Here is a 26,102-nt window from a genome sequence, read left to right as displayed (position 1 = left end):
CATCATTTTAAAATATATAATTTAATGGTTTTTAGTACATTCACAAGGTTGTGAAACCATCACCACTAGGTCTTTTTTTTTTTTTTAATTTTTGGCTGCATTGGGTCTTGCTGCACCAGGCTTTCTCTCTAGTTGCGGCGAGCAGGGGCTACCCTTCGTTGCAGTGCACGGGCTTCTCACTGCAGTGGCTTCTTTTGTGGAGCATGGGCTCTAGGCACATGGGCTTCAGTAGTTGCAGCACGCAGGCTCAGTAGTTGTGGCACGCGGGCTCTAGGGTGCACGGGCTTCAGTAGTTGTGGCGAGCGGGCTCCATACTTGTGGCTCGTGGGCTCTAGAGCACAGGCTCAGTAGTTGTGGCACACGGGCTTTGTTGCTCTGTGGCATGTGGGATCTTCCCGGAGCAGGGATCGAACCCGTGTCTCCTGCATTGGCAGGCAGATTCTTAACCACTGTGGCACCAGGGAAGTCCCTCACCACTAAGTCTTGAACATTTTCAACTCCCCCACAAAAAAACCCATACCTATTAGCAGTCAGTCCCCACTCCCTTTTAACCCTAGCCCCTGGAAATCACTAATCTGCTGTCTTTGCGGATTTACCTATTCCGGACATTTCGTGAAGTGGAATCATACAATATGTGGCCTTTTTTGTCTGGCTTCTTTCATTTATCGTCATGTTTTCAAGGTCATCTGCGTTGCAGCATGTATCAGAATTTAATTTCTTTTTATGGCTGAATAATATTCCACTGACTAGACAGACCACCTTTTGTTTATTCATTCATCCATTGACAGACTTTAGGGTTGTTTCTACATTTTGGCTATTATGAATAGTACTACTATGAGCCTTCACGTACGAGCTTGTGTGAACATGTGTTTTCAATTCTCTTGGGTATATATGCCTAGGAGTAGAATTGCTGGGTCATATGGTCACAGCATGTTTAACTTTTTGAGGAACAGTCAAACTGTTTTCCTCTGAGGGATTCTTTTTACTTGATACCAATATTACTTCAATAAATATTTTTAAAAGAAAATGAATTTTAAAACATCAGCAGGAGGCCCAATGCTGTCTTAGGGGAATCCGCCCAGGACACCTCTGCAGGGGACATCATTCAGTGGGTCTTCTCTGTATTGCCCCAGCCCCTGCACCTAAGAACAAAGGCTCTGGCCCAACAAACTCACGTGGAAAGCCCGCCTGTCGGACCAGTTTCTTTTTGGACAGCACCTTCATTGCCTGCGGGAGGAAAGACCCCACATCCTGGTTAAAATGGGTAGGAGGGTGGAGGGAGAGTTCCTTCCACTCCTAGGCCTGCCCAAGCTGTCAGTGCCCCAGCAGCCGCAGGACAATGTAGTAAGCACCTTGTCACTGGAATGGGTCAACTCCACAGGTTGTGTGGAAGCTGGAGTCCTGGGGTCCCTCCAGGCCGGAGGGTACTTCCAAGGTTCCAGGTCAGCTCTCCCAGCTGGGAGGCCACAAACCTTGGGATTCGCTACCACTGAATCAAGACACAAGTGAGCTGGAGTGATGGGCAAGGGACATTTTACACATGGGGAAACTGAGTTTCAGCATTTATGTCACTTGTCCAAGGACACATAATTGGCACATGGGAGAGCAAGGATCTGAACCCACATTGGACTGATTTCAAAGTCTCAGCCACATGGCAGTTTGTCTCACTACCACCCAGTTCTTAGTGCTAATGGAGGATGTAGAAAGGGTAGCCCAGAGTAAGGATAGGAGACGTTTGCTGAATTAATTCACTCAATCTTCCTGAGCCAATCACTTCACCTCCCCATTTCCCCACTTCCTTCCTAATGCACAGAATAAACATGACCTAAGCATCAAATGAGTCAACAGCTAAGAAAACCTTCCAGGAAGGCAAGTGCTAGAAAGGAGCCTTTTTCTTTGGACAAGGATGGGGGCAGGGAGGGGGATGTGGATACTCACGTAGTAGGTATTGTCATTTTCATTGTAGGCCAGCTTGACCACGCCATAGGAGCCCTGGATAAAGGGAGATGCCTGTGACATACTATCCAGAAGTTACGATCTGCAAAATGAGGACCCTAATACAGAGCTTGCAAACTGCTGGCAGCCCATTGGCAAAATCCACCCTGTATGTTGTTGGATCTGCAGTTTTTAGAAAGTTTGAATTGGTGGCCAACATTCTAAAACAGGTCAGATAAAAAAATCCAGATTCTGATACGGATATGGAGCCATAATCATTTCCATATGTCAACAGTTTGCCACAGTCCTCACCACTCCCTACTGTCTTATACCTGGCTTGTTTTCCTCATTTATATTATTCACTTGCTCTCTACTGGCATTTGAGTTCTTGACCCTTGCAATGATACTGCCCATTGGCTGATTATAAAAGCAAAAACAGATGTGAGAGTACCTTAAGGAGAAAAAAAGCCAACACCAATGTTGGTGATATGGAATTTCCCTGGAAGCTCTGTGAGCTTTTGTAGAAACACAGTACGTTGTAAAAACAAAACGAAATAAAACAAAATAGATGGACCATAAATGACAAAACCCTCCCCCTCCCAGCCTCATCTCCAAGGACTCCTCTCCCACTCCCAAATCTAGTGGGGTTCCCTGCACAGTATCTGAGACATCCTTGGCAGGTATGGAAAATCAGCCTGGCTCCTGGGATATTTACCTTTCCAATTTCGTCCTTCAGTGTGTACTGATTCAGCTGTACGCAATCCTGGAAAATAAGTAGAAACACATAGAATATGAATTGTAAGTTTGAAGCTAGATACATTTTTCACAAACTTAACAAACACCTTAACCAGGACCCAAATCAAGAAAGGGAACATTCCCAGCTCCCCAGAAGCATCTCCCATATACTGGCCCCTGTCCAGGGTGACCACTATCCTGCCTTCTACCAGCACAGTTGTTGTTGGTTTTTTTTTTTTTTTTTGGCTGTGTCACGCAGCATGTAGGAGCTTAGTTCCCAGACCAGGGATTGAACCCACGCCCCCTGCAGTGGAAGCTTGCAGTCTTAACCACTGGATTACCAGGGAAGTCCCTACCAGCACAGTTTTTGTACATTGTAAGAGCGTAATTATATAGTATGTACTCTTTTAATACCCATTTTAAAGGTTCTTCCCAGTTTTAAAAAGTTCATTTATTTACTTTTTAAAAGTTAATTTAAAATTAAACAATAATCCGTGACTGTGTTATCCTGTAAAAAAATGTAAAGTGATACAAGAGGAGAAAATCTGAGTGTCCTTAGCGCAAACAAAAGTTTCTTAACAGTTTCTCAAAAGTTCTTTTTTGTATTAAAAAAGTGCAAAATATAAAAGGAAACAAATGATAAATTGGATTTCAATCAAAATTAAAACTTTTGCTCTTTGAAACACTACTGAGAAAAAAAAGGTAAGACACGGACTGAGAGAAACTATTTGTAACACTTACAGTGGACAAAAGACTGGTATCCAGAACATATAAAGAACTCTGGGCTTCGCTGGTGGCGTGGTGGTTAAGAATCTGCCTGCCGTGCAGGGGACATGGGTTCGAACCCTGGTCGGGGAAGATCCCACATGCCGCGGAGCAACTAAGCCCATGTGCCACAACTACTGAGCCTGCACTCTAGAGCCCACAAGACACAACTACTGAGCCTGCGCACCAGAGCCCATGCTTCGCAACAAGAGAAGCCACCGCAATGAGAAGCCTGCGCACCGCAACAAAGAGTAGCCCCCCTTCGCCGCAACTAGAGAAAAGCCCAAGCGTAGCAACGAAGACCCAACGCAACCAAAAAAAAGAAAAAAACTTTAAAAAATAAATAAATAAAAAAGAACTCCTACCACTCATTAATAAAAAGACAACCCAATTAAAAATGGGCTAAAGATTTGATAAGCTATTTCTCCAAAGAAGGTACACAAATGATCAATAAGCACATGAAAAGATGCTCAACATCATTACTCATCAGGGAAATGCAAATTAAAGCCACACCCACTAAATTGGCTAAAATCAAAAAGACAGACCAAACCAAGTATTGTCAGAATGTAGGGCAAATGGTGGGAATGTAAAATGGTGCAGCCTCTTTGGAAAACAGTTTGGCAGTGTCTTAACAAGCACTTCCCATATGACCCAGCCATTCTACACCTAGGTGTTCACTCAAAAGAAATGAAAACTTGTGTCCATGCAAAGACTTGTATACAAATGTTCACAAGAGCTTTATTAGTAATAGTCAACAACTGGAAACGATCCAAATGTCCATCAATAGGTAAATGGATAAACAAACTATGGTATATAGCTGTACAGTGGAATACTATTTAGCAATAAAAAGGAACGAACTACTAACATGTGCAAAAATATGGATAAATCACAAAATCATTATGCTATGAAAGAAGCTAAGCTAAAAAAAGTACATACTAAGTGATCCCACTTATATAAAATTCCAGAACCTGTAAGCTAATCTATAATGAAAAGAGGCAGGTCGGCCGCTGCCTGGGAGAGGGGAGGTGGGGGAGGGGTGCGCTGCTGGGTGTGCTGGGAATGTCTGCGATCTTGATGGGGGTGATGGCTTTATGGCTGTATACATACGTCACAACTGATCATATTGCACACCTGAAATAAGTGCAGTTTATTTCACTTCAATCACACCTCAGTATAGTTAGGCTGAACATGTTAAGTGATACAAGAAGTAAAACTGGGAAAAGAAACACGATAGAAAGCAAAACTTCAAGTGTTACAGAGAAGCCCAACATTTCCCTTGAAACCCCTCCCATGCCCCAATTCTATCCCTCTCCCCGAACCTTGACATCAGTTTGGTGTATAAACTTCTAGGCCTTTTTCTCTGTAAATGCACACATACATGCATCTGTAGAAAATACAGCGTACTGTTTTGGGATGGGGTTGGGGAGGCATAGACGGTGTCACACTAAATCAGTTCTCAACTTCCTTTGACTGGAGTTAGTTCCACGTCAGACCTGCATCTTTGACTTGCTGTGTAACGGGCCCACAGAGCTCTCACCTCACTGGTGGACTTTTTAGTTTGTTTTGTGTTTCTCTCCAGTATTGTTTTCATTCCCCTGAGTCTCGAAGGGATGTGACAGGCAGAGGTAGGGCCCTGCAGAGCTGTCCTAAGGGGTCTCATTGCCTCATAATCTAGCCCCCACATGCTGCTGAGTTCATCTTCCAAGAATCCACTCTGACCACATCAGCCCCAGCTCGCTGCTGCTTCCAGAGTCAAGTCCTGACTTCACAGCCTGACCTTCAAACCCTCTAAAGCTCTGACCTTGGCAGAGTTGTCTAGTTGCCCACCAAACACCAGTCTCTCCTTTCTTCCTTATAAGTGGAACTCTGTGTGGCAACATTCCAGGCTAGAAAACTTCATTTCCCAGCTTCTCTTACAGCTAAGGTGGCCATGTGTTCCGGCTAGTGGGAGATAAGCAGAAGTTGCTGGGTAGAGCTTCCAGGAAAGAGGACTGACTTAGGAGGCAGACATCTTTTGCCTTTCTTCCCTGCTCCTTCTTCCTGCCTGGAATGGAGCTGTGAAGGCTAGAGCCACAGCAGCCATCTTGAGATCATGAGGTTTTAAGGGCAAAAGCAACAACACAACTACCACACCAATCCCCAATGCCTAGCTCTAGATTTATTTTACATGGTTAAAAAAAAACCCTATTGTGTTAAAGCCACTGTTGTTGGGAGATGTCTGTTTCTCTAAGCTGACTCATTTCTAACTGATACAAACTTGAACTCGCTCTCCAGCCCTGTTTCCACAGTGCCCCCCATTTGGGGCCCCACACTCCAGTTAACTAATCCCTGACCTATCCTGAATTCTATGGAAAGGAATACGTTGGTATACATAGCTGGTACTTAGTTGGGTTATGGTAATCATACTTTTAAAACTAAAATATTAGAGGAATGAGACTACCTCTGTCACCTAGGTGGCCTGTGGCTAGTTAATAAACTAGGAGATGAAACAACAATAACAATTTTTTTTTAATGGGCTCATGCCGTCTACCTCAGGGCCCTTGCTCATGCCATGCTCACCCCCTGCAGTGAACTCTCACTGTGTGGTTAAATATCAGCCCCTTTAGAAGGCCATTCCTGATTTCCAGGCATCCCCCAATAAAATGTATTCCTTCCTTCAACAAATATTTTTGAGCGACTATGCGCCAGGCAGCGTGCTCAGTGCTGGGGACCCTGTGGTGGACAGGACTGTTCCTAACATCCTAGCTGAGGCGGGGGCAGTGGCGGGGAACAGGCAATAAACAACTTAACAAACACACAGATAATCAGATGGTGACAAGTGTTGTGAAGGAAAGTCAACAGAGCAACAGGACAGACAGGGACGGAAGGCTGCTTAGAGGGGTTGGAATGAGAGGCCTTTCAGAGGAGGTGATATTTGAGTTGAGACTTGGAAGCCAGATGGAGATGTCCTTGCAAAGATGGTGGGGGGGCGGTGTGGTTCCAAGCAGAGGGAACAGCAAGGGTAAAGGCCTAACGGAGGGAATGAGGAAGACAAAGAAGTGGGTAAGGTCGGAGCTCTGTGAGTTGGCAGCACAAAGGTAGGAGATGGGGCAGGAGGTGAGGCGGGGGCGGATCAGGCCCTGTGAACCCTGCTGGGGATCTGAGTTCCAACCCACCTCCCAGAAGTTTATAGTAAAGATCAAGTGAGAAGTTCAGGTACAGTGCTGAGGACAGTGCCTGGGGAGGCAAACACTCAGCAACTGGGGCCGTGCTGTTTGTCAGGGTGCGAGGCCTCTCACTGACCCACCATCCCCATTTCAGAGTCCCCAGCACTACTTCCAACTGCCAGCACGTGCATCTCTTTGTGAGAGGCTCTGTCTGTCCCCGAGATGCTCTGCCCACACTCAGGGACTGCCAGCAGTTGGTGTAACAGGCCCGCCCTGTTACACCAGGTGGAATAACTGGCCCTCAGGTGGAATAACTCTGGGGCTCGTGTCCCACGCTGTCTCCCAGGGCTGCCCAGAGGTGGAGGCCCAGATGCCCACAGCGGTAACTGGCTCCAACATGCACCCTTTATTGACGTCTCCCTGGGTTTCCTGGGGTCACCTCCCCAATCAACTGGTTGCGCTGGAATCCTTCTGGGGGAGCCCAACTTAACGCGGAGACATTCCGGGCGCGGGGCAGGGCACCAGGGGCCGCCGCTCACATACCTGCAACCCGGTGATGGAGACGTGGTGCGACTCCACCGTGGGCCTCCGGGGCAGCCGCGGCGAGGACTGCGGAGAGCCCACGGGCGAGTGGGGCAGGGCCGGGTAGACGCAGCGCCCATTCGCATCCAGCAGGGACCGCTCCTGCAGAGAGAGCTTGCGACTGGAGAGGTGGGGCCGGGCCTGGGACCCGGAGACGTTGAGGGGGACCTCTCCGCCAGGGGCCTCCAGGGGCCGGTCCCGGGCCAGGCCGCTGTCCACAGCGCAGGCCGGCTCGCACTCAGTGACCACGATGAAGGACTCCATGCCCAGATGGATGCTCAGGGACGAGAGGCCCCGCAGGGCTTCACAGGGTTTCTGGCCTTCGCTGCTATTACTGTTGCCGCTCCCGCCCCCCAGCTCATCCTGGGGGGCGGCCCGGTCGCTACTGGGCTGGCTAGAGACGCATGATGACATGGTGCGTGTGCCGACCTCATGCGACACGCACGTGCCCGGGCACTCCCATCCGGCAGCTGCGCCACCTGCAGAGAGAGGAACGGTCACCTGCCCCCATCCTGTGCGGCAGGGGCAGGGAAGGGGGTCTCTCCTGCTGGGCCAGACTGGTGCCTCATTCCTGCTTTGAGTCGCCGTCCTTGAAAAAAATATCTTGCAAAACACAGTGTGATCTGAAATCTTTTGCGTCTATATAGAAGAGCTTACTCCACATTTCCTCACTGTATCCATTTTTTTAAATTGATGTATAGTTGATTTACAACTCTGTGTTAGTTTCTGTTGTATAGCAAAGTGATTCAGTTATACATATGTATACATTCTGTTTTATATTCTTTTCCATTATGATTTATCACAGGATATTGAATATAGTTCCCTGTACTATACAGTAGGACCCTGTTGTTTTACATTTCCTCATCTTAAAAGCCCCTTGTCACACAAACAAGAATCCCAAATTCAATTCCTGTAGAAAACAAGTATGAGAAAACCCCAAAATAGAGCACCCATGCCTCCTACAAAGGTGGCAGCTACTTCCAGCTCAAGCCAATTGTTGTTAAACAGGGACTGGGGCCTAGAATTGTCTGGTTATCTCTCCAACCCCTCTTTTTTTTTTTGTTTTTTTTTCAAGAGAAGCCCTAAAGCCAGGATGGTAAGTGAGATCTCTTGATTTTTTTTTTTTTTAATTAGCAATTATTTTAAAATGCTGGGCAGGCCAAATGAAACACTTCCACATGGTGACCTCTAGGCTGCATCACTTCACAATAGCAATGATTCAGACAGCTCTTTACAGTTTATAAAATATCTTCCACACCTCAGGATAATTTCACAAGCACCCTAGCTTGTTGGTTTGCCATTATACCGTCATTTTGTAAATGGGGAAACTGAGGCTCAAGAGAGTGAGAGGGATTTGTCCAGGTCTCCTAATGCAAAGACCATGAGCACAGGAGTCCAGTCCCCTGGCCTGGCCTGGCCAATGATTCTCAACTGAGGAGTGGGGGTCAGGGGTCACACCAGCAGAGAGTGTGTGAGCCAGGGAAGTTTGTGTCGTCTGAGGAGCTAGGCTCAACATACCTATTATCTAATGTTTCCCTAGTTCAGCCCCCAGCTAGTACTTGCAAGATGTAAGGCAAACATGAGATTAAAAAAAGTTAACATCAAATAGCTTGGCGGTTCCTCAACAAATTAAACAGAGAATTACCATATGACTGAGCAATTCCGTTCCTAGGTATATATCCAAACAACACTACTCACAACAGCCAAAAGGGAAAAAACAACCTACATGTCCACAGACAGATGAATGGATAAGCAAAATGTGGTCTGTCCACACAATGGAATATGACTAGAAAGGAATGAAGAACCGACACAGGCTACAAGCTGCATGAACCTCAAAAACATGATGCTAAGTGAAAGACGCCAGACACAAAAGGGCACATGTGTATAACCCTATTTATATGAAATTTTTTTTTTGGCCATGTCACGTGGCTTGCAGGATCTTAGTTCCCCAAAAAGGGATCGAACCCGTGCCCCTGCAGTGGAAGCGCAGAGTCCTAACCACTGGACAGCCAGGGAATTTCCCTGTATGAAATTTTTTAAATAGGCAAATGCATACAGACAGAAAGTAGATTAGTGGTTGCCTAGGGCTGGGGAGGTGTTTGGGAAAAGGGGAGTGACTGTCAATAGGTATGGGGTCTCCTTTTGGAGTGATGAAAATATTCTGGAACTAGATAGAGATGGTGGTTGCACAACACTGTGAACGGACTAAATGCCACTGATTTGTACATTTTTAAATAGTTAATTTTATGTGAATTAAAAAAAAAGATTGACACACTCCCTTAGACTGTCAATTCCTTCTGTCTCTGGGACAGAATATTAACCTTTGGTTTGTATGTTTGACAAATTCTGCTGGACAAATGTCACAGGTACCACTGGAATTCAGGGAGTATATCCACAGATGCAGACAGTGGCAGCTCTGTGCTGATCACCCACGTCACAAAGGTGCCAGGAAAACAGTGAGAGCTGAGTAGAGGGATTTTATGAATGAATAAAATGATATCTCTTTAAGACACTGGGTGGCAGTGGGGGGATACAGAGGAAAGTAAAGATGGGAGCAGAAAGCCAGTGCTTCCTGGAGGGCTTGGTTGAGGGGCAGAGAAATGCTACCCGCCCTCTTGGGACAGTCCTGCAATAAGTATTTATGGAATAGCTTCTATGTATGCAATCTGGACCATGACGTGGGCAGATGGGGTCCCTTGTGGAACAGGGAAAGATCAATGGGAAAGGCACTAAGGAACTAACAACAGCATGCCAGCCCGGACATGGCACAATTTTTGAACACAGAGTACAGTGTAAAGGAATAACAAAGTACCCAGTCATGTGACAAGATGCTCAGCCTCAGTTATAGTAAGAGAAGTGCAAATTCAAACTACAACGAAATGGTTTGGTGGCTCCTCAAAAAGTTAAATGTAGAATTATCATTTGACTCAGCAATTCCTCTTCTAGGTATATATATATATATATCCCCAAAAGAATTGAAAGCAGGGATTCAAACAGATACTTATACACCCATGTTCACAGCAGCATTATTCACAATAGCCAAAAGGTTGAAACGTCCCAGGTTTCCATCAATGGAAGAATAGATAAACAGAATGTGGTCTATTTATACAACAGAACACTATTCAGCTCTAAAAAGGAATAAAGTTCTGACACATGCTACAACATGGATAAGCCTTGAAAACATGCTAAGTGAAACACGCCAAATATTAAAGGACAAATACTGTATGACTTCACTTATAGAATAGGCAAATTCATAGAGACAGAAAGTTTAGAATAAAGGTGACCAGAAGAGACCGGGGGAGAGGGGAGCAGCAAGTCATTGCTTAAGGGGTACAGAGTTTCTACTTGGGGTGATGAAAAAGTTCTGGAAATGGATAGTGGTGATGGCTGCACAACATTCTGAATGTAAATAGTGCCATTGAATTGTACATCTAAAAGTGGTTAAAATGGTAACTTTTATGTTATATATATTTTACCAAAATTAAAATAATAATAATAAAGCTACAATGAAATATCTTTTCTCCAACTATCGGATTGGCAAAGACAAAAAATATAATAACAGCACTATTTTGATGAGGCTATGAGCAGTATGAATTAGTATCACCTTTATGAAGGGAAATTCACCAATATCGAACAAAATTCCAAATGCACATACCTTTGACTTACCAATTCTGCACCTGGGAGTATTTACCTTAAAGACAATCTCACACACAAAAAAATGATATACGTACAAAATTATTTTGCTAGTGTGGTTTGAAATGACTATCCACAGGGGACTGAGTAAATAAAATGAGGTACATGTCGCCCAGGAGAAAATCATGCATTTATTTTAAAAGAGGTGACTCTGTACATCCTAATGTGAATTAGCTCCAAGACACACCGTTACATGGAAAAAACCAAGGCATTCGGATGCTGCTGTTGGCATAGGGGGAAAAGGGCCATACGCGCATACATAATCATATGCAGAGCATACTTCTGGAAAGATACACAAGAAAATGATAAGAGTGGCCTCAAGAGAAGACAACTGGTTTGCAGAAGTGGGGGGGAGGCAGGGTGGGAGGGACTTAACTGTCACTGTATTTACTTTTATTTTTGTAAAAGTAAGTGTGCAAAGAGTAACTATTCAGAAATGAATTTTTAAAGGAAAGTAACCATAACCACAATGGGAGTTAGGATGATCAGGCCCGAGTGCTACCTCCGGGGCACGAGGCAGAGGGAGCGAGCAGTTGGCTCTATCTCCTAATCCCTTATCCCACTCTGACTGTATCTGAGAAAGAAATCATTAAATGTGTCCCTGTCTTGGCTTCCTCATCCGTGAAAGAATACAACCCAAGTTCAATGTTCTCCACGGTCTCAGCTGCTGTTCCTTTACATATGCTTTTTATAATCCTTATTTCCCAGGAGGGGAAAAGCAGGGTCCCTGAAGTTCGACTGCCTGGGGCCGCAGACTCAGTTTTCTCTTCTATAAAATGGGCACTCACCCAAGAGTCATGAGGACTAACTGAACTAAGAACTCAGTATTCATGTCTGGTGCATGGTTAAGTGCTCAAAAAGCTCTTCCTTCAACAAATACTTCCTGAATGCCTACTACCTGCCAGGCTATGCTCCAGAATGTTCCTCCTCCTGTGTGTGTTCTGTAGCCCTGAGAGTGTGGGCCTGCCTCCCCTCCACTGGCCCGTCCTCCCTCCCAGAGCCACCTCTGACATGGCTGCAGAGTTCCTGAAAAGAAAACTAGTCTGGCAGCACCTGAGACAGTTAATGGAGAATTTTTCTTCTTGCCAACAGAAAAACAATTGCTTATCGATCGCCACTCCAGGCCAAGGACACCAAGCCATCCACCCCCGGCAAAGCCGCATTTAATCAGTCTCCTTGACGAGCTGGGGTCTGGCTCCGTGCCTTGGCCCTTGAGGCCTGGAGGAGAAAGGAGAGAAAAAAATGCATTGGCTGGCTCTGAGGCAGAGGTGCGGGCCCCTGTGCTGGAGGGATAGGTGTGTTCAGGTCTCAGGAAAGAGCCCCAAGGGACACAGACCACAGTGCCTCAAGGCCACCTGGAGGCCCCTCACTGGTCTGCAGCAGGCCCGGCAGGCAAGGACTTGGCCATTCAGCACCACGGACCCCACAGAGTCCAGGCCAGAATCTGACCATTTCTGAGGTCACAGATCGTATGAGGTCACACACCTTTTAAGGATCTGTTGAAAGTCACCAACACTCCCAGGAGAAGAAAAATCATACAAAAAGACAATGGTTTGCATTATAACAGCTAACATCCAACTGAGCATTTCTTCACCAAACATTGAAACAGCTCTGCCTGGGTCATTTAATCCTCACGGCCCTCTGAGAGGGAGGGACAGCTAAGCATTCAGTTTTGGGGGGGCCGAGGTTTGACGAAATTCCAAAAGCCCCCTCCCCGAGCCTCCTGCCCCAATACATGGGTCCTTCCCCAGGCTCTGAAGCCTCCCCACTGCCCTTGGCTGGCAGCCCTGAGCTCCCCTCCCTCCCCTCTCACAGGCAGCTCCATGGAGGACCAGACCCTTCCTGGAGCAGATAAACCCGGCTCCAGGCCAGAACAAAGGAGCGCTCATTCCTCTGCCAGGAAGCCAAGTGCCAGCGGCCTCCAGGAAACACATTCCCATATCCTGGGGGCATTTTCCAACCTGCGCCTGCTTACCAAATGCTGAGCCGCCACCACCACAGGAGCTGCAGCACAGCAAGTAGCCAGTGAGTGGGCCCGTGACATTCCCTGACCCATGATACACCCTTTGCATGGTCCCCTGAGGTCCCGGGCAACACGGGACAACAAAGAGGCCCAAAATAGCTGTGAGGATCCTGCCAAGGCCAGGGACAATGTCCTCCCTGGGATAACAGGCTTGGCCAGCCATATCTCTCACCTGGGGAAACTGAAACCCACTCACCCATTTGTTCTTTCCACAAGTAATTACTGGGGACCTACTATGTGCCAGATAAACAAAACAGATGTGATTTCTGAAAAGTAGGGGCACAAGTGACTCTATAAGCACAAACTGGAGGAGAAAACCAGGATGAGATAAAAAAAAGAACAACATAGGGACCCAGGGGAGATCTGAATGGGAGGGGGTGAGTCAAGGAAGGCCTCACTTGGGGAAATTATATTTAGGCTGAGACCTACAGGGTGAGTAGGTGCTAAGGGGGCGGGAACTCGCTCCAGGAGGACGAAACACATTCTGAGAAGGCCTCGCAGCAGGAAAGAGGTGGGAGAGCGGAGAGAACAGAAAGAAGACTCCTGGGATTGAACGAGGTTGGGAAGAGGGTGAGGGTGGGTGGGCATGCTGGAGGGGCCAGAGCACAAGAGCTTTGTAGGAAGCTGATGAGAGCAGGAGGGGTGTCCCAGGCAAAGCCATAGGGACCCCACTCGGCACCTGTTATGGGATGTGGAATTGTGGCCCCCCAAAAAGATATGCTGGAGTTCTAATGCAATATGACTGGTGTCCTTATAAAAAGGGGGAAATCTGGACAGACCCGCACACAGGGAGAACACCATGAGAACGTGAAGGCAGAGGTTGGGGTCCTGCACCTACAAGCCAAGGAACGCCAGATTGCCAGCAGCCATCAGACGCCAGGAGACAGACACGGACCAGATTCTCCTTCATGACCCCTGGAAGGAACCGACCCTACCAACACCTTGGTCTCGGACTTCTGGTCTCCAGAACTGTGAGATAATACATTTCTGTGGTTTAAGCTGCCCAGTTAGTGGTACTTTGTCAAGGCAATCCCAGCACACTAACACAGCTCCCCTCCCAACCACAGAAGCCTGCTGCCCCACGGGCCACGGATTCAGAGGGTGTTTCCCAATACTTAAGTGGGAGACCTGGGAGGCTCAGTTGTATAGCCGATGCAGCGCTGAGGCTTGACACCAGCTGGAATATTCCAGATGCGGGGCCTTGGCCCAAACAAGCAGTCGTATCAAATTCAGTGACACAGACTCTTACAACTGTCTTCCCTTGCATATTCTTTAGTTTAGAGGCACTGAAACTGATTGTCTCCCCAGAGACAAGGGCCCTTCCTTGGCAGAGGGCACGAGGGATAGTGCTGGCTTTATTTTATCTATCTGTCTGTCTATGCCACACTGCAAGGCTTGCAGGATCTTAGTTCCCCAACCAGGTATTGAACCCAGGCCCTCGGCCGTGAAAGCACCAAGTCCTAACCACTGGACAACCAGGGAACTCTGACAGCGCTGGCTTTAGTGTGCACAGACCCCATCCCATCATAGTCCCCGGAGCAAACAGTCCCTATCGTGTGACATCTGGCCACCGATGTATTTTGCTTGGCCTACACTGTATTTAAAACTATTTGAATGAGATGCCAACATTTTAGAGCCAGGAGAGTTCAGATAAAAATCAAAATTTCCGGGCTTCCCTGGTGGCGCAGTGGTTGGGAGTCCGCCTGCTGATGCAGGGGACACGGGTTCGTGCCCCGGTTCGGGAAGATCCCACGTGCCGCGGAGCGGCTGCGCCCGTGAGCCATGGCTGCTGAGCCTGCGCGTCCGGAGCCAGTGCTCCGCAACGGGAGAGGCCACAGCAGTGAGAGGCCCGCGTACCGCAAAAAAAAAAAAAAAAAAAAAAAAAAATCAAAATTTCCAGAGTCTCTTGAAGAACTGGACACTGTTAGCACTGGACCTCTATTCACTCCTGGTAAAAACTCCCTGAAGCTTTGGACAGGAGATATGCTCGCCGGCGTGCCACAGTCCTCACTGCTTCCCCTCATCTCCCCAACACCAAGGACAGGCTGAGTGTCCTATTACATGTCCTTCCCTTTTCTACCTCTCATGACCTATCTCACCCCTACAGGCCCTACTTTGAGATGCACTGGATATTAGTGCTATAATATCAGTGGTCACCTGTTCCAACAATTTCATTTCACCAATAAGAAAATGAAGGGTCAGAAAGGTTTACTAATTTTTTTTTTTTTTTTTTTTTTTTGCAGTACGCGGACTTCTCACTGTTGTGGCCTCTCCCACTGCGGAGCACAGGCTCCGGACGCGCAGGCTTAGTGGCCATGGCTCACGGGCCCATGGGCCCAGCCGCTCCGCGGCACGTGGGATCCTCCCGGACCGCGGCACGAACCCGCGTCCCCTGTATCGGCAGGCGGACTCTCAACCACTGCGCCACCAGGGAAGCCCAGGTTTACTAATTTGTCCAAAGTTATGCAGTGGTTCCAAGTAGAGCTAAAACTGGTCTGAGTTTTTCAGAAAGGGGCTAAAAATTACAGGTACAGCCTTGCAATGTCCACATGTTGTATCCGGAATGAAGTCCAGGCTGAGCCAAAATCTCTAACAAAGGGGAATATCTAGCCCATTCCTCTGGATCCAACCTGTGTGAGAGGGGAGAGTGTGAAGGCTCAGTGTCCTACAGCATTCAGGAAAGACATGCATGGGCACAGAGACATCGATTTGACTTAACTTGTGAGAGCCGTGCCTTTGCCTTTTTGTTTACTGCTGGACTCCAGGGCCTAGAACTTTCTAGAACACTGCCGGCACTCAATAAATATTGGCTAGAGGTCATTGTTTATTTCATTCATCCCAAGGCCACTCAGAAGGTCGACGCTTTCTTTAGCTGGCCTAGACTCTATGTTCCTTTAGTCTGATAACAGCAGCCTGATTTATGTCTGGAACCCATCCTTCTGTGTGAAAGGTGACTCCATGGAGCTGTCCGTGCCATCAACTTCAGGGGTTCCACTATGATTCAAGTCTGGTTAACTGGGCATTGATTGCTCTGGTCAAGTGATTGTTTCAAGAGTAGATGTGTGGGGCTTCCCTGGTGGCGCAGTGGTTAAGAATCTGCCTGCCAGTGCAGGGGACACGGGTTCGAGCCCTGGCCTGGCAAGATCCTACATGCCGCGGAGCAACTAAGCCTGTGCGCCACAACTACTGAGTCTACACTCTAGAGCCTGCGAGCCACAACTACTGAGCCCGTGTACCACAACTACTGAAGCCCACACACCTAGAGCCAGTGCTCTGCAATAAAAGAAGCCACCGCAATGAGAAGCTTGCGCGTGGCAACGAAGAGTAACCCTCCCTCGCCACAACCAGAGAAAAGCCCACATGCAGCAACAAAGACCCAACGCAGCCAAAAATAAAATAAATAAATTTATTAAAAAAAAGAAAAAGAGTAGATGTGTGACCCAAGTCAGTCTACTAAGTTTTATTCCAGGATTTTGTGGAAGTATTAAGAATGTCTTTTTCTGTGGCACACAGAGCAATGAAGATGTACTTCTAGAGTTACCAGGGGCTTGGGAGAACCCTGCCTTAGAATGAAGTTGACAGAGAGAGAAGAGAGCCAACAGATAGAAAAGAACTAAAACTGGAGACACTGCATGGGCACCTGGATCCAGCCATGCCTGAAGCCCACCTACCCCAGGAGTTTTTAAACTACATGAGCCAATAAATTCCCATTTTTGCTTAAGTTAGTTTGCAGTTGGTTTTCTGTCATTTACAATCAAAGGTCCTAACGGACAGATGACACAGAGCTGACTGACAGAAAAGCTTTTCCACTAAGTTCCCTGCCAGATGATAAGCTGCCTACACCTTAAGGCTCCCAACCAGGCCAAACTGTCAGGCAGCTGCAACTCCCCTGACAGCCTTCACCTTGATGGTTTGGCAGAAACAAGAACTTCCAAACTCATTCTTAATTTCTTTTTTTTAATTTTAAAGGAAAAAAAATCAAAAACAGGGAAGGAAAGGGCTTAAGAATAGGATGAAATGAAGGGAAGAAACTGACTAGTACTTTTAACACAAGAATCACATCACTACCGTGGCAGCCATAGTAGTTGTAGATACAGTAACAGTGATGACTAGTCTTCTTTATTGCTGGCCAAGTGCCAGGCGTTATTCTAAGCACCTTGCTTGTATCACCTCATTTAACCATCACAATAAACTTATGAGTTAGTTACTATTATCATGATCTCACCAATGAGGAAACTGAGGCACAGAGAGTCTGAGTGACTTGCCCCAAATCACACAGCAGTTTGGGAGGGCACAGGTGTGAAATCAAAGGCTCCTAGAAAGGGGGGCACATCGTGATCAGGGGTACAGCCCTTCTCCTTAGCTGCTGACCTTGAGGATAACAACACCTACCCCACCTACCACACAGGCCCCTGCACACAGCAAATGCTCCCTAAACAGAAGCTGTTGCCAAGAAAGCACTTCAACGGCTATCAAATTCAAGCCCCTCAATTGGCTTTAATTTACATTAAAATAAAATTTTTGTTTCTAATCACAACCTGCCAACTTAACTCTTTTCATCTTCCCTTCTAATTCTTATCCATATGCATCACTTTCTACAAAATTAAAAGCAAAGTGTGCACATAATTTCGCATCCTTATTTGTGTCACAAGAATTTTGCACGCACTCTCACAGCTTTCATAATCAACGCGCTAGGGCTCCAGAAGGAGTGGCTGAGACCCAGGGAGGTGAGATGACCTCTCCCAGGCAGCCCAGCAGGTTCTAGGCTAGGCCAGGGCATGACCCCTGACCCCTGCAGTGTCCCCTTCGGCCCTGGATGCTGGCAGAGCGAGAAGCTCCACTGCCTTAAGAGTTCCTAGGGAGCTACTGGTGGGTCAACCATGAAGTATCACGGAGAAGCGGCCCGCATCACACACCCGGTACCTAAAGCCAGGTGTGCACAGGAGGCCCCTGCCTTGAAGAGCCAGTAAGTGTGAATGGGTGAGTGTGGGTGTGGATGTTGGGGGTATTTAGAAGAGGGAGGTGGGGACCATCATACTTCCTTCCTCTTCTCCTACTGAATCCATCCCAGTCTTTCACTGAACCTAAGGAAGAGGCTGGGAAACAACTGAAATTTCAATTTTTAATGAAAAGAAAAAGACTTTGCCTCCAACATTCTGTAGCTTGACAAATCAGAGAGGGAGGGGGCTGGCTGGGAATCCACAGGCATCCGGGCCTCGCCCACTCACAGCCCTTCTCCTCCTTCTTCCCTGCTGTTTGGAGGTGATGCTAAATCTAGCTGCTCCCTCCCCAGCCTCCAGCACAAAGCAACCCCAGGCAGGGCCAAAGAGGGGCTGGGAGCTGGCTCCCGGGGTCCAACTCTGTCCCTGACACCTGTACCCAGAGGGCAGGAGAACTGTCTGGGAAGAATCTAAATAAAATCTCTTTCTGCCAGAGGCCTTAACGGCAAAATCCCAAAGTAGCTTTAGAAACCCATAAGGGAGGTGTCCTTTCCTCCACACCCTGCCCACCACCCAAACCACTGGTTCCCCATTTAAACTTCTCCAGCAGAGGCTTATCTCAGCCACCTCCCACAACGTCCCTTCCCCACCCACTCCCACTCACTTCCTACCTCATGCCCAAGCAGAGGGGCAAGACCTTGGCCTCTCCCCCCATTTCCTTGGGGGACCATCAGTCGCTCCTCTCCAGGTTGGAATTAGCATTTTTATCTCTGCAACCGCCATCTCTCAACTATTTACAGAAGCCAACGGGATAAAAAGGGACAACATAAAAATAGTTGCTCAGCAGCTTTCAGGATGGGGTGAGGGTAAGGGCACAACAGACTCTTCCAATTTTCTTTCCTTTTCAAAAGGGAAAAATGCTACAATTGTTCATCTTTTCCAAAGCGATCCCCAACAGTTCCAGACCCTCACCCAAGAGCTCCTAAGGGACAAGGACCAAGTCCCAGTGTTCCTCGGTTCCCAGGGCAGGGCTTGTCACCAGCCCCTCCCAAAAGTGTGGGTTCAATGAAAGATCATCAGGGTTCCAGAGCCAGCGGCCTGCTCTGTCCCGTTTCCATCACCTCCTGGTTCTCCTTCCAGCCGTCCAAAACCATGAGCCAGTCAAAAGCAAAACAAAACTTTGGGTTTTTTCTCTATCCTTAAAATGGTTCATAATTGAGGGGGGAAATTCAGCAGCAACACTACGCACATGACTGAAACTGAAAACACTGGCAGCTAAAATAGTTCCTTCACCATTTTGGTCACTAGCATGCCCCAGCAGGGAATGCCAGAGCCAGAGGTCTTCCCTATGAAGTCTAACAGCGCTCACCTCCTTTTAAATATGCCCCTCTTTTTGGTTTTATCGGGGAAGGGATCCAATCAGGGAAGAAAGAAAAAATAATCATTCAAAATCTTATTTTCCTGAGAGCACAAGCATTTGGAAATTATTTCCACACCATAACCTCCTGGAGAATGTGGATTCCACTCCATGAGAAAACGGGCATCGTTTGGCATCATAAGGAGGCCAAGGGAGACGTGAGAGCTCAGGATTAGAAGGTATGTCAGGAAACTATACAGATCTCAGGGGACTTGGGCCTTGATTTTCTCAGCTGTAAAATGAAGCTGCAGCAACCTACCTAAAGGGCAGCTGTAGAGTCAATCTTCTATAAAAGTGCCCAGCACGTGGGCTTCCCTGGCGGCACAGTGGATGGGAGTCCGCCTGCCGATGCAGGGGACGCGGGTTCATGCCCCGGTCCAGGAGGATCCCACATGCTGCGGGGCGGCTGGGCCCCTGAGCCTGTGCGTCCGGAGCCTGTGCTCCGCAGCGGGAGAGGCCGCAGCAGTGAGAGGCCCGCGTACCACAAAAAAAAAAAAAAAAAAAAGTGCCCAGCACACAACATGGCTCATAGACGATGCTCTCTTTAAAAAGACCATGTTCTCCCTTCTTCTCTGCCCTCCACTTTTCCCAGCCATCAAATGGGAGGGGTTGAGGGGCTGGAATTTTCTAGACTTCCTCCTAGTTCAGTTTTCACGCTGCTCCATTTCCACGTCCTTGGAGGGCATTCCTGGCAAAGCTATCAGGAGACTGAGTTGACTCCGTGCCTGGCCACAGGGTTCAAGCACCAACTGTCTGGTGAGGCCTTCTCTACTTTATGGATTTACTTACCTGGAAAAAGGTCTCACAAAATATATACCAATAAAATCACATGGGACCTACATTTAACAAATCGTGACAGAAAAGGATGAAACTGAATGAAATCCAGGCTCTCCCTGAAAATCACACTTGTAATACCTGTGAGGTGATCTGGGAGGCGATAGGCTAAGACGGAAGCTAGGATTCTCGTGGAGGAGCAGGTGGGAGTGGCGTTAAGGGAGTCTCGAAAACCTTGTTCCAGGAAGCTGTCTCCAATTGATTTTGGAAAGCCTTCCTTCCATCACCCTCTCCCTGCAAATTCAGTGACAACACAGTGTTTTGTGCCCAGAGGTTTATTAGTTGGGGGCTGTGGAGACAAAGGAATGGTCAAAGTGGCCTTAAGAAGCTCTTATGGCAGAAACAACCCAAATGTCCATCAAAAGATGAATGGATAAGCAAAATGTGGTATATCCATACATGGGAATATTATTCGGTCATAGAAAGGAAGCACTGATATATTCTACAACATGGGTGAACCTTGAAAATATTATGCTCAATGAAAGCCAGACACAAAAGGTCACATATTGCTAACAGGTCAGTAAAGTTGTAACAAGCACAGCCTGAAAGAAGAAAAGTCACTTCCAAAGGGAAATGCAATTTCCTCAGTCTTCCAGGAAAGAAGGCACAGAAGTGAGGCTGAAGGCCACTGCAGCACCATGGAGCCAGTGAACCCCACATCTGGGCTCTCTAACCCAGTCCAAAGAGGAGGAGCTACTGGGAAAGCAAAACATCTGCGAAAAATAGCAAAACAAGGCCCTCTGACCGGAAGGGAAATCTGAAATAGCATTTGCCCGAAACCCCCGGGATCAGGAAAGGAAATGGGAACCATATGCTTCCCACAACCACCAGAAGGCGGCATGTTGCGGAGGTCACAAGTGATCCTGAACGAGCTATTTAGCTTCTCCAAGCCCTTCCATAAAACGGGTTCATGATGGGGTAAGGGTGATTCTGCGGCCCACTTTAAAATCTGAGCCCAAAAGCCTTGAAAACAGGCTTGGCCTGGCCCTCCCGCCCATCCCTTCCTCCTGAGAGAGGTGCTTCCCCACCCAACAGCCCATCTTGGATGCAGTTCTCAAGGAGGGCATTCCGGGTCACTCCAGAAAGTTCCCTCTGCTAGGTCATCCCGTCCTAGTCCCTTCCCCTCCTACTCCCATCCAATCTCCACTTTTCAGCCCATCCTTCAAAATTCAGTACAAACGATACCTCCTTCAGGAAGCCTCCTGGATTCACACCTGCCACAAAGGATTTCTCCAGAACCCCCACTGCCCTTTGCTTCCTCACTCCCACAGCACTTATTCCTCCTGGTATTTCTCAACAGGAGCACTGCTGGCATTCAGGGCAGGGCAATTCTTCACGCCTGCTGTGAATCTGGCCTGCTTGCAGGATATGCGACATCCCCAGCTCCTGCCTAGCAAAAGTCAGGAGTGCTCAGCATCATTCTGACAACCGAAATTCGCCCCACACTTCTCCAAACGCTCACCAGGAAGGTGGAACCACCCCCGATGAGAACTACTGCATAGTTATTAGTGAATATATTTGTCTACCAGCCCACTAACAACCTGGAAACAAACACAAGCCCACGTCGATCAGCCACACCACCATGACTCCTTCGGTTGTTTTAGCAAACATATGTGGGCTCCCCAGGAACCTGAGGCCAGCCTTGCAAAGGCCTCTGCTCTAAAACAGGTGGTAAAATGCAAAGGCTTTAAGACCTGACATGCCTGGGTTGGCTGTGTGATCCTGGACAAGTAACTTAACCTCTCTGAGTCCTTCTATAAAATGGGCTAACTCCTAGCAATACGGCAGGGTTGTTTTTAGCCTCAATTTCCTCACTTCTCCGATGGAGATAAAAATCTCTGCGTCACAGGACTTTGGTAGGCAGTAAATGGGATAATGCCTGCAACACATAGCACAATATCTAACACACAGTTAGAACTCAATAAGTGTTAGTTATGAACATTATTATTATTATCATCCAAGTTAGGGGCCCATCAAATGATGGCTATCACTTTTTATTACAAAAACACATTGTGTGCTTTCCCTACAAATGGCTGCTTTCTATACAGGAAGAGTTTCAGACCAGCAATCTGGAAAGAAGTTACAGGACCCACCACGAAGCTGCATTTTGCATAGCATGCACCACACTGTTTATTCTTAAAGTGTATGCTTTTGTGAGGTGGTTTGTGTGGGGGGGAGGGCTATCTCCCCCAAAGGCCTACCCTTGTTGCTGCCCCTGCCTCCCCCTAGGAACAAGGGAGTCTTTCCGGACAGAGCTATCTTACTCTGTCTCCTGGGGGCAGAGCCAGGGGAGGGGGAGTGGTAAATGACAGCAAAGCTCTAAGGCACAAGAAGTTTCTGTCTCCAGGACTGTGGGACTTCCAGACTGAGGAAGGTAAAAGTTGCCTCACCCCAGGCCAGCGTGCCCCTCTTACTGATGGCACTGAGATCCCCGCCCCCCAAGCACCATCCCTCTGCCCCAACCTTCGTGGGGAGATAGGAGGGGCTTCGGTGCAATCTCTTCAGCGCCAAGTGAGAGAAGCAGGGCCGCTGGCAGAGCTGTGAAAACACCCCGCTTCCCAAACTGGTCAGTGCAGGGGGTGGGGAAGCCAGGAAAAGCTCAAGGCTGGAACGGGTGGCACCCCAGGCACCAAGACCCAACGCTGAGCGGGGCCGGGCCCAGCATCCCCGCGAGCCCAAGAGTCAGGCGGAGGGTGCCGGTGAAGGCAGCTCTCCGTGTTCACAGTAGGCAGCGGCCCCGAGGTGAATTTAGGTCAAAAGGACCAAGCCTGTGAGGTTCCGGCTGAGAGAAGGGGGCGGGGGCAGAGGGCCGACTGAGGCGAGGCTAAGGGACCCCGGTCCCACAGCTGCTGGTCTAGGGTCCTGCCGCCAGGTGTCCAACCCACCACGGCCCAGGTGTGCCTCCAAGACAAGAGGGGAGCGGGGACGGGGGTGCGCAAAGTCCGTTGGCCCTCTCCTCGCCTGCGCGCCCTAGCTTTCCCCACCTGTCAAACGCGAGGGGGTGGGCCTAGGCCGCCTCCAAGATCCTTGACTGCCCCGGCCCCCGGTAACAATGGTTCCAAACTCCGGGACCGACCCTGCCCGGCCCAGTCGAGGGGGCCACCCCCAGGACCCCGGTGCCCCGAGGACGCGGGGGAAGGGGCGCCGGGGGCCGCGTCCCCACGTGGCAGAGCGTGGGGCGGCGCACGTGGGGTCCCCTAGGTGTTGGGAACCTGGAGCCGGCCTCAGGGCTTTGTCTGTAATCCTGGCCGTGGTTCCGCACCCTGAGAGGGCGAGGGCTCCGGGGCTGCAGCGGCTGCGTCCCCCGCCCGCGGCCCAGCTCCCGCCAGCTCACCTGGGCTCCACGCCGCCGCCGCCGCCTCCCGCGCTCTGCGCCCCCGGCTCAGCTCCGCTGGACTCGGCACGGCCGCGCGCTCCTCTCCGCGGCCCCGGCGGGTGCGCGGGGGGCGGGGGCGGGAGGAACCGCGGGGTCCGGGCTCGGGCGCGACGCTGCCGCGGGCTGCGCAAAGATTGGCTGCTGCCGCTGGGAACCTCGGCACGGAGCCGCCCGCGCCCGCCGCGCGCCCCCGAGGGCTCGGCCCCGCGCCGGGGAGGGGAGGGAGGCGGGAGCGGCGGAGACGAAAGTAGCGGCGCGGCAGAGGGAAGGGAGAAGAAAGGGGAGGAGGCTGAGGTGGGGGGGAAGTGAGGCCGGAACGGGAGCGGGGTCGGAAGAGGTAGCGGACCCGCGAGAAGGACAGAGACCTTGCTGGGGCGCAGGAGCGCGGGAGACTGCGCTGTAACTTTGCTCCCGCCCGCGGCGTCACCTGCCCCGGTTCTCCCCGCAGCGGCCGGGGCACCCTTGGGCAGGCCGGACGCGCCAGCTGCGCTCGCTTTGTTTAGTCAAATGCAGGGACTGCAGGGCGGCGTCTGAGCTGCGGGAAGTTCCCCAAGCCTGCGAGTCACCCGTAGCCCCGCCTCGAGGCCCGGCTCCCGTCTCCCGGCTGCTGCCCCTCCCAAGCCTGCGAGTCACCCGGGGCCCCGCCTCGAGGCTCAGCTCCCGTCTCCTGGCTGCTGCCCCTGCACCAGGCGCCCGGCGGTGGATGCGGCCTGGATTTTGGGTCACCACCCATTCGCGGAAACCCCCTTCCGCACCTGCCTCCCCATAGACCGCTGTTCGGGGCTCGCCCTAAAGGCTGGGAACTGTGTTCCTTTCCCAGCGCCCCCTCCACCCGGATGTACCAAACTACAGAAAACCCAATGAAGTTCTGGCTTTCCTGAAGACTACTTAGATGCTTTTTTGTGACATACATCATATTCTTCCCAAACATTCTACCCCTTTGCCGCCCTACTTTGCTGGAGCCCTTAGAGTGTGTTTAGTGTCCCAGCTGGGTAACAGCACTCGGAGGAGGGGCGAAAGAAGACCTCACAAGGGCTGCCTGACGCCGCAGTCCTTGGGTGGTTGCAAAGCTCAGTCCCGAGTCAAGGGCCAAATTAATTAAAGGTTCAAAGTCCCTTTCATGCTGCAGGGGCGCTCACAAGCAATTCAGAGTGTTCCGCTAAGATGACCGCCCCTTCTGATGTTTTTCAACATGGAAGCATGTGTTGGTAATAGTAAAAACCTGGGAACAACTGTCTTAAATGTTCATCAGGGGAATGGATCAATGAAACGTGTTATAGCCATTTGATGGGATATGATGCAATAGTTTAAGTGAATGCATCATATCTGTTTGTACAGACATGGGGAGAGCCAAAAACAAAATGCTGAGTAAAAGAGTAAGTTGCAGAATACAGTCTATACTGTTCACAGACCAAAGCTTCCATACAAGGGCTTTAAAAGTCAAAGGGGATGAGTGCAAATGACAGTCTGCCACAAAGACAAGGAAGAATAGAGATGGGGAGCATAAGGAATGTTGTAAAGTTTTATGCCTTTCACTGGTAAATGGATTTGAAGCAAATGGCACAAGGTTAATTAACAACAGTCAATTCTGACTAGCAGATGCAGACTTCTGTATTTTTCTATATTTTTCTATTTTCTCCAAAAAATATATTTATTGTGGCTGATGGGGAGCATTTTGAACAGGTCTGACTCTGTGACAGGGGTCGGCTAACTTTTTCTGTAAAGGGCCAGATAGTAAAAATTTTAGGCTTTGCAAGCCATACTATCTCTGTTGCAACTACTCAACTGCCATTCTAGCAGCCACAGACAAAAATAAGTGAATGGGCATGGCTGTGTTCCAATACGTATTTACAGACACTGAAAGTTGAATTTCATGTAATTCTCACATGTCACAAAATATTATTATTTTGATTTTTCTTCAACCATTTAAAAATGTATAAACCATTGTTAGCTAGTGGGCCATATAAAAATAGGTGGCATGCCAGACTCAGCCCCTGGGCAAAAGTCTGGCAACCCCTGCTTTAAAGAAACCAAAACAGATACTGATCTTTTCCTGTTGCTTATTAAAATGCGCAATTCTGTATGTTTACATTGTTACTAAATTGCCTGTTTTATTACAACACTGTAGCTAACACAGGCAGACACTTAGATATATTGATACATACAGCTATGTAAAGAAGCCAGTTATGTGAGAAAGGTTACGAAAGTGTCCATTCAAATCCAAACTCAAGCCCAAGACCCACTGCTGTCTGGAAGAATTTCCTGAAATGCTGTGACTAGGCCCTCCTTGACCTCTCCCCTCTCTGAGCTCCTACAGCAAGGACTCTTCCACTTATTTGATGCTCAGCCACCTTGTCTTCTTTAGTCTTTACTTTTCACTCCTGCATTGACTTGCCAATAGAGTTATTCATTCCTGGAATACAGATAGATACCACACTGAAACATTTGTTTACCTTCAACACTGCGGTAGAAAGCAGTGACTTTGGAGTCAGACCTAACTGAAATCCCAGCTTCGCTAGTTACCAGGTCTGTAAGCCTTGGATGAGTGTCTTTGGGTTCATCAGCTGTCAAATGGGGATAAAAACCGAGCTCACAGGCTCGGCTTGAGGTTAAATACGATACTGTGTGTAGGGTCCATTGATGGATAAATGGATAA

General features: G+C 48.8%; 1 protein-coding gene across 7 annotated transcripts in view; it reads right to left on the bottom strand.

Moving 5' to 3' along the window:
• Window positions 1-23,970, bottom strand: part of CAMKK2 (calcium/calmodulin dependent protein kinase kinase 2) — a 56,704-nt gene extending 32,734 nt beyond the window's left edge. For 2 of the 7 annotated variants that reach the window (XM_033836872.2, XM_033836876.2), the window contains exons 1-5: window positions 23,405-23,966; window positions 7,125-7,642; window positions 2,651-2,698; window positions 1,939-1,992; window positions 1,176-1,227 (exon numbers count right to left, since the gene is read on the bottom strand). In XM_033836872.2, the coding sequence (XP_033692763.1) occupies window positions 1,176-1,227; window positions 1,939-1,992; window positions 2,651-2,698; window positions 7,125-7,577 (607 nt within the window). In that variant the 5' untranslated portion in view covers window positions 7,578-7,642; window positions 23,405-23,966. Of the gene's footprint in view, window positions 1-1,175; window positions 1,228-1,938; window positions 1,993-2,650; window positions 2,699-7,124; window positions 7,643-23,404 lie in introns of all 7 variants that reach the window. The other 5 variants (XM_073790062.1, XM_033836877.2, XM_033836874.2 and 2 more) reach the window with 5 other exon arrangements.
• Window positions 23,971-26,102: the final 2,132 nt, after the last annotated feature.

The sequence above is a fragment of the Tursiops truncatus genome, chromosome 13 (genome assembly GCF_011762595.2).
Source record: "Tursiops truncatus isolate mTurTru1 chromosome 13, mTurTru1.mat.Y, whole genome shotgun sequence".
NCBI classification, from domain to species: Eukaryota; Metazoa; Chordata; class Mammalia; order Artiodactyla; family Delphinidae; genus Tursiops; species Tursiops truncatus.
The sequence above is the reverse complement of the archived record's forward strand: the minus strand, read 5'-3'. Positions and strand labels throughout refer to the sequence as shown.